At 47.1% G+C, this 14,486-nt stretch overlaps 1 protein-coding gene across 1 annotated transcript; it reads left to right on the plus strand.

The window, feature by feature from the left end:
- The first annotated feature begins 281 nt into the window (after nt 1-281).
- LOC148136441 (putative G protein-coupled receptor 139) lies at nt 282-13,425 on the plus strand. Its single transcript, XM_087983198.1, has 3 exons — nt 282-470; nt 10,913-10,985; nt 12,512-13,425. Exons 1-3 carry the CDS (start codon nt 282-284, stop codon nt 13,423-13,425), a joined length of 1,176 nt encoding a protein of 391 aa, XP_087839324.1.
- Nucleotides 13,426-14,486: the final 1,061 nt, after the last annotated feature.

A 14,486-nucleotide genomic window follows, 5' to 3' on the forward strand; every position in this document is an offset into this window, starting at 1 on the left:
TGCCAGTACGCGGAGCCGAGCTTGGCGCCGAACGGAAGGGGTTCCGCCCACACCAGGTGATGGTCCATGCACAACACCTGCCACGTGGAGGCCTTCGGAAAACAGGAGGCGTACGTCCACGAAACGTACAGGCGGTCGATTCTGGATGCTCCGACCCCAGGCCTCAAGAAGGTGAAGGCGATGGAGTCGGGATTGAGATTCAACCAGACGTCCACCAGATCGAAGGACTTGACCAAGTCCCCCAACCTCCTCCACGACGCCCAACCAGTGTGGGCACAGCCATGGTCCCTGTTCTCGAGAATTCAGTTAAAATCTCCCCTGAGGAAGACACACTGGCTCTCGTCGATGGAGGCGAGATGAGCAGACACTTCTCCAAAGAAGCTCGCTTGCCTCGACCCGGCCAAGAGAGCGTTGAAGTTCACCAAAGGAAGTACCGCACCCCCCAGCCGAACCTTCAGTTGAAGCAAATGGTCTGGCACAGGCCCCCTGACCCTCAAGACCTCCGGCTGAAAATGCGGGGCCAACAAGATAGCCACCCCGCCAGATCTGCGGTGAGGTGACTCATGTAGAACCGCCCTTGCCACTCGAGGAGCCAGGTGGCTTCGTCTCTCGGGATGGTGTGGGTTTCTTGCAGGAAGCGCATTGCATACCTCACATCCCGATGGATCGAGAGGGTCTGGAATCTGTGATGTGACTCCCTGCTGCCGTTGACATTGAGGCTGGCTATAGTTGTCTTCATGTCGGAAACATTGTCCAACCGCAATCAGTACATTCAAAAACTATATACATTTACTGGGAGGACGAGGGAGGGGCACAGACGTCCCTCACTCTCACCAGGAATGTTCCCAGAAAGTTCCTGACTTGCTTTTGCTCATTTGTGTCGAGACCAGGCAAGCAGCGTGGCTGACCAGTACACTCTTTCAAAGGAGCTCCAACGGTCGAGCGCCAGTTGGGCTCTATCCTGGCGATTTCGAGGGAAAAAGGTCCTCCCCCAGGTCCAAGGCCCCAGAAAAACAGTCTGGGAGGGAGGAGTGAGGATAACACTTTGCTCCCCTCCATCGCTCGACGACCCAGCGGATATTTCGCGATTGTCGGCCACACCATGGCCCATGTTGTTTTTAAAGTCATCTCCAGGGGCTGGTGGAATTATGGCAGCAGAAGGACCCTGGAGTTTCGGGCAGGTTAGGCCATGGTATGAGACAGGCAGGATACGCCGTCGGTTCATATCCTGAAGATGGACAGCGCCGCTAGCGAGCTGCCGGGAATTCTCTCCACTCCAAGTGCCAGCGCCTCTGCCCAAGAGAGACAGGTGGGAGATTTATGGCCCTTCCCCTCCCTGCCCGCCTTGGTGACCATTGGGCCCGAGGTTTCTCCCCTCAGATTCTCCCGCAATATAATTGGCTGGGGAATGTCAGAGGGCGTGGCCAGGGTGGGGAGTGCCAGCTGTGTCACTTCCTGCCCGCCCCTGGTTTATCAGTTGATGGTGGGCGGGCTAGGGACCCAGTTTTAGGGGTGTTGCCGGGTGGGGCAGGGGTTGAGCTCATGGACCCCCGGGCCAGGTGTTGCAGGGCAAGGACCAGGCAGCGATGCCCCAGGAGTTTCTGTAATGGGGCTGGGATTGGGCATGTGGTCAGCAGTGCACGGATCAGGCACGGACTGGGGGGGATCGGGGGTCATGGGTCCCACGCCCGGGCGATGCTGGCAAGGGGCATTGTCGTGCCGGTGTGGGGCAGATCGTAGGTCCATTTTGAGAGGAGGTGGTGGGGTGTTGTCCATGGCAGCGGGCTTGGCGCTTTATGTCTTTTTCCTGCACCTTGTGACGTCTGGATGCTCATCCCCATCCCTGCCAGAGGCCGAGGCACTATAGTCTTTGGTTCAGCCCCCGCTGCTGGGGTTTGTGGTGTTGAATTGAGAGGAGGGGGAATCGGTGCGGCTGTGCCACCCTCAGCCATTGGCGTGGGCTGGGCAGCCTTCTGGGTGGGGCAGTTCTGTCTTGTATGTCCCACCTCGCGGCACAGGTGACATTGCATGCCGTCGCCGTCCAGAAGACGCGGTATGCCGTGCCCTTGTGGAGGAGAGTAAACGAGCCCTCGGTGACCTCCTCCTGGCCCAGGCAAATAAACACTTGGTGTCGGAAGGAGTATGTATGCCAGAGGGCAGTGTCGTTCAGACCGAGCAGGAGCGGTTGGACACCTGACTGGATTTCCCCCAGAGTTTGAAGGTGTGGGAGGAGAAGCTCACTGACAATAAAGAGCGGGACATTGGAAATCACGTCTCTCTGGGCCGTAACCTCCCAAGGGTCGACAAACAGATGTGTCCCGCTCACAGTGACACCCCGTCTCCGCGGTAAGGTGGATCGCCTGCTCGGTCCTGAGGAAAAATACGGCCTTCCCACATGTCATGGCCGCAGCGATAATGGCCAGTGGGGCGACCAGAATAGCCATGACCTTACTGCAGGCCTCGATGGACATGTTGGGGTGGGGATAGGCCTTGACCTCCAATCGTTTAGTATGGTGCCTAAAGGGTGTCGGGTTTGTAGCTGGGGCTGGAGCAGCAGAGCCTAAGGCAGCGGTTACCCTGGCGTAGGTGCGGCTGGGTAAAAACAATGACTGCAGATGCTGGAAACCAGATTCTGGATTGGTTGTGCTGGAAGAGCACAGCAGTTCAGGCAGCATCCAAGGAGCTTCGTAGGTGCGGCTGGCCTTGCGGTGTTCGGGCTCGCCATGGCTGTGCTGTTGGGTGCTGTAGGAAACAGCTGTAGTTTTGAGTCCAATTGGGGTCCCAGGCCCAAGGCAGCAGCAGTGGTGGAGGCCATCTGGCAGCAACAGTAGCGATCTTGGGAGGGACCCAAGGCACGTTCCAGGCGGCATTAGGGGTGACAGGCCTCAAGTAGCAGCAGGTGGAGTCCAGGGACCAGCAGTGGGGGTGGCTCCCAGGCAGCAGCAACACTCCCTGGAGCTGGGTAAGGCTCTGGCAGCAGCCGTGGATGTAGGCCTCAGGCAGCAGCAGCAGCAGTTGGGACAGCTGGAGGCAAGGTCCAGGCTGTTGCACCAGAAGCAGGCCTAGGCCTCAGAACTTCTTCTCCTTCTGCCTCTGGTTTTTCTTCATTCTCCCCCTCCTTCTTGTCCTTCTCCTTCTAATGCACTGGTTGTGGGACAGTCAGTCCCAGAATAAGTCCCCCTTCTCTTGATACAATGAAGAGGAGAGTCCTTGAACACTGGTCCATCTCCCTCAAAGCCAACTCTCAGAATGAACAGAACCTCTAACACTCCTGTTTGTTAAGTTATTTATTTTTTGGAATGTCTGACACTTCTGTTCTTTTTTTCTCTTCTTCTATTTTTTACGCCTGTGTTTTTTACTCTTTTTTATTACCCCCACACTACTGCCTAACTGGGGTAGTGTTTCCCCCCCCCAAAAAAAAACACATGTTGTCAGTGTGTAGGTGTGAGACATAGTGAAAGAAACCAGGTGCACAAATCTTTATTCAATTTCCACCAACAGGAAGAAAGGAAACACACGCACTTTCCTTAGATTTGTTGTTGTTGAGTTTCTACAGCATTTTCTGATTTTATTTCAAAACTAATTCCACAGAGGCCAGTATTAGTGAACCTGATGGTTTTTGAACAATTGGCAATGGATTCATGTTCACCATGAGACTCAATTCTAGACTTTGATTGAATGCAAATTTCACTCTCTGCCATAGAGAGATTCGAACCCACATCCCAGGATATTTCCTAGATCTCTGGATTAAGAGCTTCGTGACAATTCCACTCTTCCATTGTCTCCTAGTTGATGCCAATCACGCTTCCTCTTAGCTCTTCTGGACCATGACTCCAGCATTGAACAATACGCCATTGTGTCCAGGTCCATCACTGATATCAAATTATCTGGTCAACAGTCCTCCACTGCCTCTGACTTCGGAGTCTCCGACCTTCTGACAACTTCCCAATGTTAAAATGGAGAGGCTGGTCATCAGCTTCAGGAAGTGGCCTGCAGGATATGCCTCTGTCGGTATCAGTATTGCTGAGGTGGAGAGCTTCAAGATCCTAGGAGTAAGCATCAGGAATGATCCATCCCCCAATCCATCCATGATGCTTCAGACAAGAAAACACATCAACACCTCTACTTCCTCAGGAGGCGAAGGAAATTCAGCATGTTCACAATGACACATCAATTTTCATTGATGTACCATAGAAAGCATCCTCCCCTGATGCCTCACAGCATGGTATGGCAACAGCTGTCCCTAAGACAGCAAGAAATTACAGAGAGTTGTGAACACAGCCCAGTCCTTCACACAAACCAGCCTCCCATCCATCTTAACTCAGGGAATCTAATCTAATCTTACTGCTGCCCTCGGGAAAGCAGCCAACAACATCACAGACCCCTCCCACCACGGGTAACTATCTTCCAACCTCTTCCATTAGGCAGATGGTACATGTTTAAAACACGTACCAACCGATTTAAGTACAGCTTCTTCCCCGATCATATGATCAAACCTCTCATACATTACAGTTGATCTTTCTCTGCACCTTCTCTGTAGCTGTAACACTATATTCTGCATTTGGTTCTATGACCCTGATGTACATTTGTAAGTTATGATTTGTTTGGTTAGCATGCAACTCAGTACTTTTCACTGTATCCCGTATGTGTGCCAATTATAAATCTCAACAAATCTTGATGGGTTGTTTCAGCCTCTTCCTACCCCGCGCAATGTAATTTGTTTCTGTCTTGACTCTATTTTTTTCAGTCCTTGTGCAATCTCTTCTACATGCACCCTGTGTGCCTAAACATGCCCTATATCACCTCAATACTATGACATTTCCTAGTTCAAACCATCTCTTCTCCACAATATCAATCACTCCATGGCAAAAGTGAGGACCGCAGATGCCGGAAATCAGAGTCTAGATTAGAGTGGTGCTAGAAAAGCACAGCAGGTCAGGCAGCATCCGAGGAGCAGGGAAATTGACATTTCGGGCAAAAGCCCTTCATCAGAACTGAAGGCCATCAGAATGGTTTCTGAATACACTATTTCCCAATGAAGTGAAGACCTAACCAATCCTCATCGATAACCCTCTCCCTTCTTCTGGTTGAATTTGTTTTCTTTTATCTTGGTAGTGTGGATGAGCAGAGGGATCTTGGTGTCCATGTACACAGATCTCTGAAAGTTGCCACCCAGGTAAATAGTGCGGTGAAGAAGGCATATGGCATACTGGCTTTTATTGGTAGAGGAATTGAGTTCCGGAGCCCTGAGGTCATGTTGCAGTTGTATAAGACTCTTTTGCGACCGCATCTGGAGAATTGTGTGCAGTTTTGGTCGCCATACTATAGGAAGGATGTGGAGGCACAGGAACGGGTGCAGAGGAGGTTTACCAGGATGTTGCCTGGTATGGTAGGAAGATCGTAAGAGGAAAGGCTGAGGCACTTGGGGCTGTTTTCATTGGAGAAAAGAAGGTTTGGGGGTGACTTGATAGAGGTGTACAAGATGATTAGGGGTTTAGATAGGTTTGACCATGAGAACCTTTTTCCACGTATGGAGTCAGCTATTACGAGGGGGCATAGCTTTAAATTAAGGGGTGGTAGGTATAGGACAGATGTTAGGGGTAGATTCTGTATTTTTCTATGTTCTATGTTCTATGCTGCATCATGAAGTGTTTTGTTATTCAATCTCACCTGGTCTCCTCCTCCTCATGGGATGGTTGTGTTATGATAACGTTAATGAATTCACAATCAAAAGAATAAGTTTCATCCCATCATGAAACATAGTGAATCTGGAATCAATTTTTAAAAATTGCGAAAGTAAATCTTGCCCAATGATGACCTACAAAACATTGTTGACTTGTATTACCACATAACGCCCCGGACCTGATCAGGTGTACCCTAGAACTCTTTGGAAAGCTGGGGAAGTGATTACTAGGCCCATTGCTGAGATATTTGGATCATTGATAGTCACAGGTGAGGTGCCGGAAGACTGAAGGATGGCTAACGTGGTTCCACCAATTAAGAAAGGTGGTAATGAAAAGCCAGGGAACTATACACCAGTCAGCCTGATATCAGTGGTGGAGGGAACCCTGAGGGGCAGGATTTACAAGTATTTGGAAAGGCAAGGACTGATGAGAGAAAGTCAATATGTCTTTGTATGTGGGAAATTGTGTCTTCCGAACTTAATGAGATTTTTGAGGAAGTAACAAAAGAGGATTGATGAGGGCAGATTGGTGGACGTGACCTATATAGACTTCAGTAATTTGTTTGACAAGGATCCCCATGGAAGACTGGTTAGTGAGATTCGATCTTATGGAATACAGAGAGAACTAGCCATTTGGTTACAGAAATGCCTCAAAACTATAATACAGAGGGTGGTGATGGAGGGTTGTTATTCAGACTGGAGGCCTGTGACCAGCAGTGTGCCAGAAGGATTTGTGCTGGATCCACTACTTTTCGTACTTACATAAATAATTTGGATGTGCGCATAGGAGGTATGCTTCGTATGTTTGAAGATGACACTAAAATTGGAGGAGTACTGGACAGGGACGTAGGTTACCTCAGAGTACAACGGGACTTTATCCGATGAGCCAATGTGCTGAGGAATGGCAGATGAAGTTTAATATGGATAAATGCAAGGTTATGCATTTTGGAAAGGCAAATCAGTGCAGGACTTATACACTGAATGGTATGGTCCTGGGGAGTGTTGTTGAAAAAAGAGACCATGGCGTGCAAGTTCATAGTCTCTTGAAAGTGGAATCAAAGGTAGATAGGATAGTGAAGAAGGCGTTTTGTGTGTATTTCCTTACTGGTCAGAGCATTGAGTACAGGAATTAGGATGTCACATTGAGACTGCACAGACTTTGGTTAGGCTACTCTTTGAATACTGCATTCATTTCTGGTCTCCCCATTTTTCGGAAAGATGTTGTGAAACTTGAAAGGGTTCAGAAAAGATATATAAGGATGTTTACCAGGGTTGGAGGATTTGAGCAACAGGGAGAGGCTGAACAGGCTGGGGCTGTTTTACCTGGAGCATTGGAGGCTGAGGGGTGAACTTATAGAGGTTTAGGTGCATGGATAGGATAAATAGACACGGTATTTTCCCTTGAGTGGGGGAGTCCAGAACTAGAGAGACTAGGTTGAGGTTGCGAGAGGAAAGATATAAAAGGGACCTATGGGGATTTTTTTTCACACAGAGGGTGGTGCATGTGTGGAATGGGCTGCCAGAGGTAGTGGTGGAGGCTGTTACAATTACAAGATTTAAAAGACAACTGGATGGGTATCGTAGAATCTCTACAGCGTGGAAACAGGCCATTTGACCCAACAAGTCTACACCGTCCCTCTGAAGAGTAACCCACCTAGACCCACCCCTCTACCCTATCACCCTACACTTATCTCTGACTAATGCACCTAACCTACACATCCCGAGACACTATGGACAATTTAGCACAGCCAATTCACCCGAACCTGCACATCTTTGGATTGTGGTCGGAAACCAGAGCACCCAAAGGAAACCGACACAGGCACGGGGAAAATGTGTAAACTCCACATAGCGTTTGGAAGTGTTTAGAGGGATATGTGGCAAATGTTGCTAAATGGGACTAGATTAGGATAGGATATCTGGTTGGCATGGACTAGGTGGACCGAAGGGTCTGTATCTGAGCTATATAACTGTGCGACTCTATGACTGTATCTGGTTCAGTAATGCCCTTAAATAAGGGGATCTGTTGTCATTGCCGAAGCTGGCCTATAGGTGACCTCTCCAACAGCAATATGGTTTGCTCCCCTCTCGAAGGACAAACCAAGCCACTCAGCTCAAGACAATTTACAGTTCAGTGATGAACTTTGGCATGGCAAGTAATGCCCAAATCCAGGCACCGCCAAAACAAAGCCTCTTTTCCTTTGTGCTTCCTGCTGTTCTCCAATTCTACAGTCTTTAAAGAAAATCTGAAATTTCCTTTTGTCTTCAGAACTGATAAAAGCTCATCGATTTGAACTACAGGGCCTGTCCTTCAGGGGTTACTAATCCACTCACCCTCCCCCACACTGTACAATTCCAGAACACTTGAGCCTGTCCTTCAGTGGGTTACTAGCCCATCCCCCATTCCCCTACTGTACAATTATCCTTCTCTCAGTAGCAGTGAGATGAGAGACAGGAGTGGTATCTAATTAGGTTTAATGGTGCTGTACCTAAAGCCACTGCCCGTGGCTGGTATTAAGGTTTGAGTCAGAAGACCCATGATTTTCATCCGCCTCACCTCACACTTTTAATTCGAGAACACTGGAGCCTGTCCTTCAGGGGGTTCCTAACCCACCCCTCCCGCTCCCATTTTACAGTTCCAGAACACCGGAGACTGTCCTTCAGTGGTTACTAACCCACTCACCCTCACCCACACAGTACAATTCCAGAATACTGGAGCCTGTCCTTCATGGGGTGACTAACCCATTCCCCCATCCCCCTACTGTACAATTCCAGAACACTGGAGCCTGTCCTTCAGGAGTTACTAACCCACTCACCCTCCCCCACACTGTACAATTCCAGAACTTTGGAGCCTGTCCTTCTGGGGGTTACTAGCCCATCTCCCCCCACCCACTATACAGTTCCAGAACACTGCAGCCTGTCCTTCAGGGGGTTACTAACCCATCCCCCATCCCCAACTGTACAATTCCAGAACACTGGAGCCTGTCCTTCAGGAGTTACTAACCCACTCACCCTCCCCCACACTGTACAATTCCAGAACACCGAGACTGTCCTTCAGTGGTTACTAACCCACTCACCCTCACCCACACAGTACAATTCCAGAATACTGGAGCCTGTCCTTCATGGGGTTACTAACCCATTCCCCCATATTCCTACTGTACAATTCCAGAACACTGGAGCCTGTCCTTCAGGAGTTACTAACCCACTCACCCTCCCCCACACTGTACAATTCCAGAACTTTGGAGCCTGTCCTTCTGGGAGTTACTAGCCCATCTCCCCCACCCACTATACAGTTCCAGAACACTGCAGCCTGTCCTTCAGGGGGTTACTAACCCATCCCCCATCCCCAACTGTACAATTCCAGAACACTGGAGCTTGTCCTTCAGGAGTTACTAACCCACTCACCCACCCCCACACTGTACAATTCCAGAACACTGGAGCCTGTCCTTCAGGGAGTTACTAACACATACCTCCACCCACTTTACAATTCCAGAACACTGGATCCTGTCCTTCAGGGGGTTACTACCCCATCCCCCATTCCCCTACTGTACAATTATAGAACACTGGATCCTGTCCTTCAGGGGGTTACTACCCCATCCCCCTACTGTACAATTATAGAACACTGGATCCTGTTCTTCAGGGGGTTACTAGCCCATCCCCCATCCCCCTACTGTACAATTCCAGAACACTGGGGTCTGTCCATCAGGGGTTACTAACCCACTCACCCTCCCCCACACTGTACAACTCCAGAACACTGGAGCCTCTCTTTCAGGGGGTTACTCCCCCATCCCCACTCCCCCACTGTACAACTCCAGAACACTGGAGCCTCTCCGTCAAGGGTTACTAACCCACCCCGCACCCCACCCCCACTGTTCAATTCCACAACACTGGATCCTGTCCTTCAGAGGATTACGAGCCCATCCTCGATAATGTTGCTGGGAACAGGAGCTGCCCACCTCCAACTTTAGGGTCTTGATGGGAGGCAAATTTCTGCAGGTATCCTCTCTACTGCCTGGTAGGCTTGTAATCGGGTCGCTCCTGCAGAGTCCCATCACATTTCTTTGTGTTACAACAAGATTGCACCTATTCACGCTGTATCTCACCTCAGATGCTGCCTGAGTAGTTGAGAACTCGCAGCATTGATTGTACTTACTTCAGGTTTCCCACAATTGCAATATTTTGTTTTTGCATCATGAAGAAATAGGGTGTAGGTTTTTACACAGATATATTTCTGTGAGAAAGAGCGAGGAGAGGCTTATGTTGGACACACAAATGATATGGTTTGATGAATGTTTTTATTGCGTATGTTATATTTTCCATGAAATCTCATGTCATCCATTTCATCAAATGTTTGCACAATCTCAAATGCTGGGTGGGGTCAGTCATAGAGTCATAGACCCTTCGGTCCAACTGAGCCATGTTGCCCAGATATCCTAAATTAATCTAGTCCCATTTGGCAGCACTTGGCCCATGTCCTTCTAAACCCTTCCTATTCCCATATCCGTCCAGATGCCTTTTAAATGTTTTAATTGTGCTAGATTCTACCACTTCCTCTGACAGCTCATTCCATACAAACACCACCCTCAACCTAAAAAAAGGTGCCACTTAGGTCCCTTTTAAATCTAAATCCTTTCACCCTGAATCTGTGCCCTCTAGTTCTGGACTCCCCTCTCCTGGGGAAAATACCTAGAGCATGTATCCTATCTCTGGCCCTCTTGATTTTATAAACATCTATAAGCTCACCCCTCTGATGCTCCAGGGAAAACAGCCCCAACCTGTTCATCGTCTCCCTATACCTCAAACCCTCCAACCCTGGCAATGTCCTTGTAAATCTTTCCTGGGCCTTTGCAAATTTCACAATATCCTTCCTATAGGAGGGAGACCAGATTTGTCCACAATATTCCAAAAGTAGGATAACCAATGGCCTGTGCAGTTGCTTCCTGCAGAATAACCTTTGTGCCGTGCACAGTGGGGCATGAGATTTGATTTAATGAAATAATAATGTCAGGTGCCCATTTTGTTTTTTTTTAAATAATACAGCTCCTTCCCTAATTGGTTTCACATGGAAGAGCCAGATGATGCCCATACCAACCTGTTCACTAACCTGTTCGTAATGACAAGTGGGACGCAATTATACAGAACCATTAGGGAATCACTGTGCCATAAATAAATCACTGCTCTCTCCATTTACTAACTACTTCAGGCAGTGTGTTTGCCTCTTTCGTCACACAGAAGATGAACAGGTCATCGCTTTACCTGATAGAACTCATATACTATCCCATTCTTGCAGTGTTTGGAGTGCCTGGTAAGTCAATTCAAAAGGTGGTGCGTTCAACACATTGTGGGACAATTTTTACCCAATGCCTGGTAAAGGCACTCATGCTCGTGTACTCATTTTAGATCTTAATACTTGTCTGATCGATAAAGTTGGATGTTTCCAGGAGCCAGCTCAATACCAGATTGGTGCCCCTCACTAAACAAACAGAATATAATCACTTGTTTTGACAGTGAGAAATGTACAAACCATTTTCTGTTTGTTAACAGCCAATTCCTGTTTACACTCATCAGCTTTGGTTATCTTCTCTCAGCCTTGATATTTTCTTTCCAGCTGCTTTCTTCTATCCTTCATCCTCAATGCTTTACTTGTCCATTTTCACTTTGTTGTATTTTTACCTGGAGCTCTTTAACCATGATGTTCTCTTTGAACCTCTCGGTGCCACCTTGACATTGCCTTCCGTTCGGATCTCTTTCAACCAGGCTACTGTATAACCTTTCCCTTCCACCTTCACTCATTGCATTTCTTCTCCATCTTTCTCAGAATCATTGAATTCATACAGCGTGAAAGCACAAAGAATCCACACTGACCCCAAAGTGTCCACAATGTATCCCTACATTTCCCATAGCTAACCCACATAACCTGCATATCTCTGGACAGTATTGGCAAATTCTTATGGTCAATCTACCGATCCTGCACTTCTTTGGCCTCTTTTAATCCTGTTCTTTTGCTCATTGATGGTATTTTCTCTGCAACACTTCTGTTATGTCGAACTTTTAATCCTTGTTGTTTTCTTCTCTCATGTTCCCACGTTGCCTTTTTGCTGGCTTCTCTTCTGGTGCACATAATCCCTCATCTTGTCTCCCAATTTTTCCCTTTTCTTGAGGTTCCTCCCGGTTCCTTTTCTACAGTGCTGGCTTTTCATGGACTGTCTCCAACTCCCCACCTGCACTCTCCAATCCCAATCCTTCATAGAATCTCAACACCCTAACGTAAACCGTTTGATAGATGATGAATTGTTGGCCGTCGAGATTGAGACAGGCACGCAAGGGCAAGTGCATCAAATGCCTGATGAACGGCTTCTGCCCGAAATGTCGACTCTCCTGTTCCTTGGATGCTGTCTGACGTGCTGTGTTTTTCCAGCGCTCAAAGGCAAGTGTGAGAAATGGATTCAAATAGTTTGGTGATTGGTTTTGATCTGACACAGTCGTGATAGGTCAAATTGCCTTTTTAATGTGTCATACACTCCACAACAGATCTCCATGGATTGTACTAAACATGTGAGAATACTTGGTATTTCGTCTATGCCTTGATGTAGTCATATAATTATCAAATTGTTATAACACAGAAGAAGGCCATTGGACCTTCTGGCCCAATCCAGCCCTTTGCAAGGGTGATGTAGCTTAACTCACTTCTCCATACCTTTCCACAACACTGTAAAACACAAGCCAAACCCAGTTGCTTATCTAATTCTTTTGAAAGTGTGGAAGGACGTTTTTTCAACCTACATTTCAGGCAACTCATCGTCTTTTACTGCTTTTATCTTTCTGTCACAGTGAACGTGGTAGCGATCCTGATCCTGTACCTTGGAAAGTGTGATCTCTCTAAATGCATCACATGCTATCTGATGGCCATGGCTACAGCAGATCTGATGGTGGTGGTCTGCAATGTCATATTGTATCGGATTGCTGGTCTTTATTGGTTAAAGTCTTTCCTGCTCTACACTCCTGTGTGCAAGTTCATTCTCTTCCTGGCTCCGACTGCTATAGACTGCTCTGTTTGGTTAACTGTCGCTTTTACATTCGATCGGTTTGTTGCAATTTGCTGTGAAAAGCTGAAATCAAAATATTGTAAGGGTAAAATTGCAGTTGGGGTTGTAGTGATTGTGAATGTACTGTTCTGTGTGAAGAATATTCCCTGGGCTTTTACATATATTCATTATTTCAAAATTAACAGTATTCCAATGGGTTGCCTTAGATCATCAAGCTTTTATATGTTACCCACATGGATAGCATTTTCTTGGATTGAACAGCTGTTAACTCCATTACTTCCCTTCATTTTAATTTTATTGTTTAATGCTCTCACTGTCAGATGTATTTTAGTGGCTAGTCAGGTCCGGAAGAGCCTCAGGGACCACAGCAGTGGTGCAAATATTCAGGACCCTGAGATGAAGAGCCGAAAAAGATCCATCATCTTACTTTTTACCATATCCAGCAGTTTTATCCTGCTCTGGATGACAGCAGTCACATATTTTATATTCTATCGAATTACAGACATCTTTAAACGGAAATCTTCATTTAACCATTTCCAAAGTTTCCAAGAAGCAGGAAATATGCTTCACCTGCTGAGTTCTTGTACCAATACAGTCATTTACACAGTGACCCAGAGGAAGTTCAGAAGTGAGCTGCTTAATGTCCTCAGCTATCCTTTCATTCTAATTCATAAATCAATTCATTCAAACAGGAGGTAAATCTGACCTTGCCAGTAGGAATTATCGCTGCAGATCACAATGGGACTTCAATATTCCAGAATGTCAGATCAATGGGAGGGGGGTACGAGATACGACACAAAAGTGGATATTGCCCAAATTTCAAATTGATTTACATGTTTTTTTTGGTGCTGAATGAATCTGGTCTTGTGAAGCCATTGCCTTTAGGAAACTGCAGTGGGTATCAACACATCTCAGTCATTACACATTAAGCTGTTTCCAAGTGGAAGTTTCTTTGTCAACCTGTGCAAAGTGTAATCAAATTGTTCCAATCTTTGAATACTAATGGTGCGATTTAAAAAGTAATATAAGTTGAACAATTAAGTTAGCCCATTTGAGGGAATATTACTTTAACCCTCGAAGTGAAGGAGCCAGTGCTGGCCTGTGGTGTACAACGTTAATAAATCACCCAGCAGGTTTATTTGAAAGGACGAGCTTTCAGAGCGCTTCTGCTTCCTTACTTACCCAATGGAGGAGCAATGCTTGGAAAGCTAGTGCTTCCAAATGAACCTGTTGGACTAGAACCTGGTGTTGGGGGATTTTAAACATTAACTCTTGAAGGTGAACAGTCACTGGACCCACAATATTTAATCTGCTCTCCCCTCACAGAAGCTGCCAGACCTGCTGTGTTTATGAAACAATTTCTGTTTTTGTGTCTTTTGAGGTGTATTGTCTATCACTGTAAGTTGTTAAATTCTCACTGGTGTCTGGATTTATTGTGTCATTGAGATGTACAGCACAGAAACAGAGCCTTCAGTCCCACACACCCATGCTGACCAGATATCCTCAATAAATCTATTGCCATTAGCAGCATTTGACCCATACCCCTCGAACCCAATCCTAGTCATATAGCCATCCTTTAAATGTTGCAAATGTACCAGCCTCCGCCACTTCCTCTGCCAGCTCATTCCATACACACACCAACGTCGGCGTGAATAAGTTGTCCTTTAGGTCCTTTTTAAATCTTTCCCTTCTCACCTTAAACCTGCACTCACGGGTTTTGAAGTCCCCCATCCCAGGGAAAAGACCTTTTCTATTTATCC

This window comes from Chiloscyllium plagiosum, unplaced genomic scaffold (assembly GCF_037043375.1).
Source record: "Chiloscyllium plagiosum isolate Xiang-an unplaced genomic scaffold, Cpla_swu_hap1 HiC_scaffold_45, whole genome shotgun sequence".
Lineage (NCBI taxonomy): Eukaryota > Metazoa > Chordata > Chondrichthyes > Orectolobiformes > Hemiscylliidae > Chiloscyllium > Chiloscyllium plagiosum.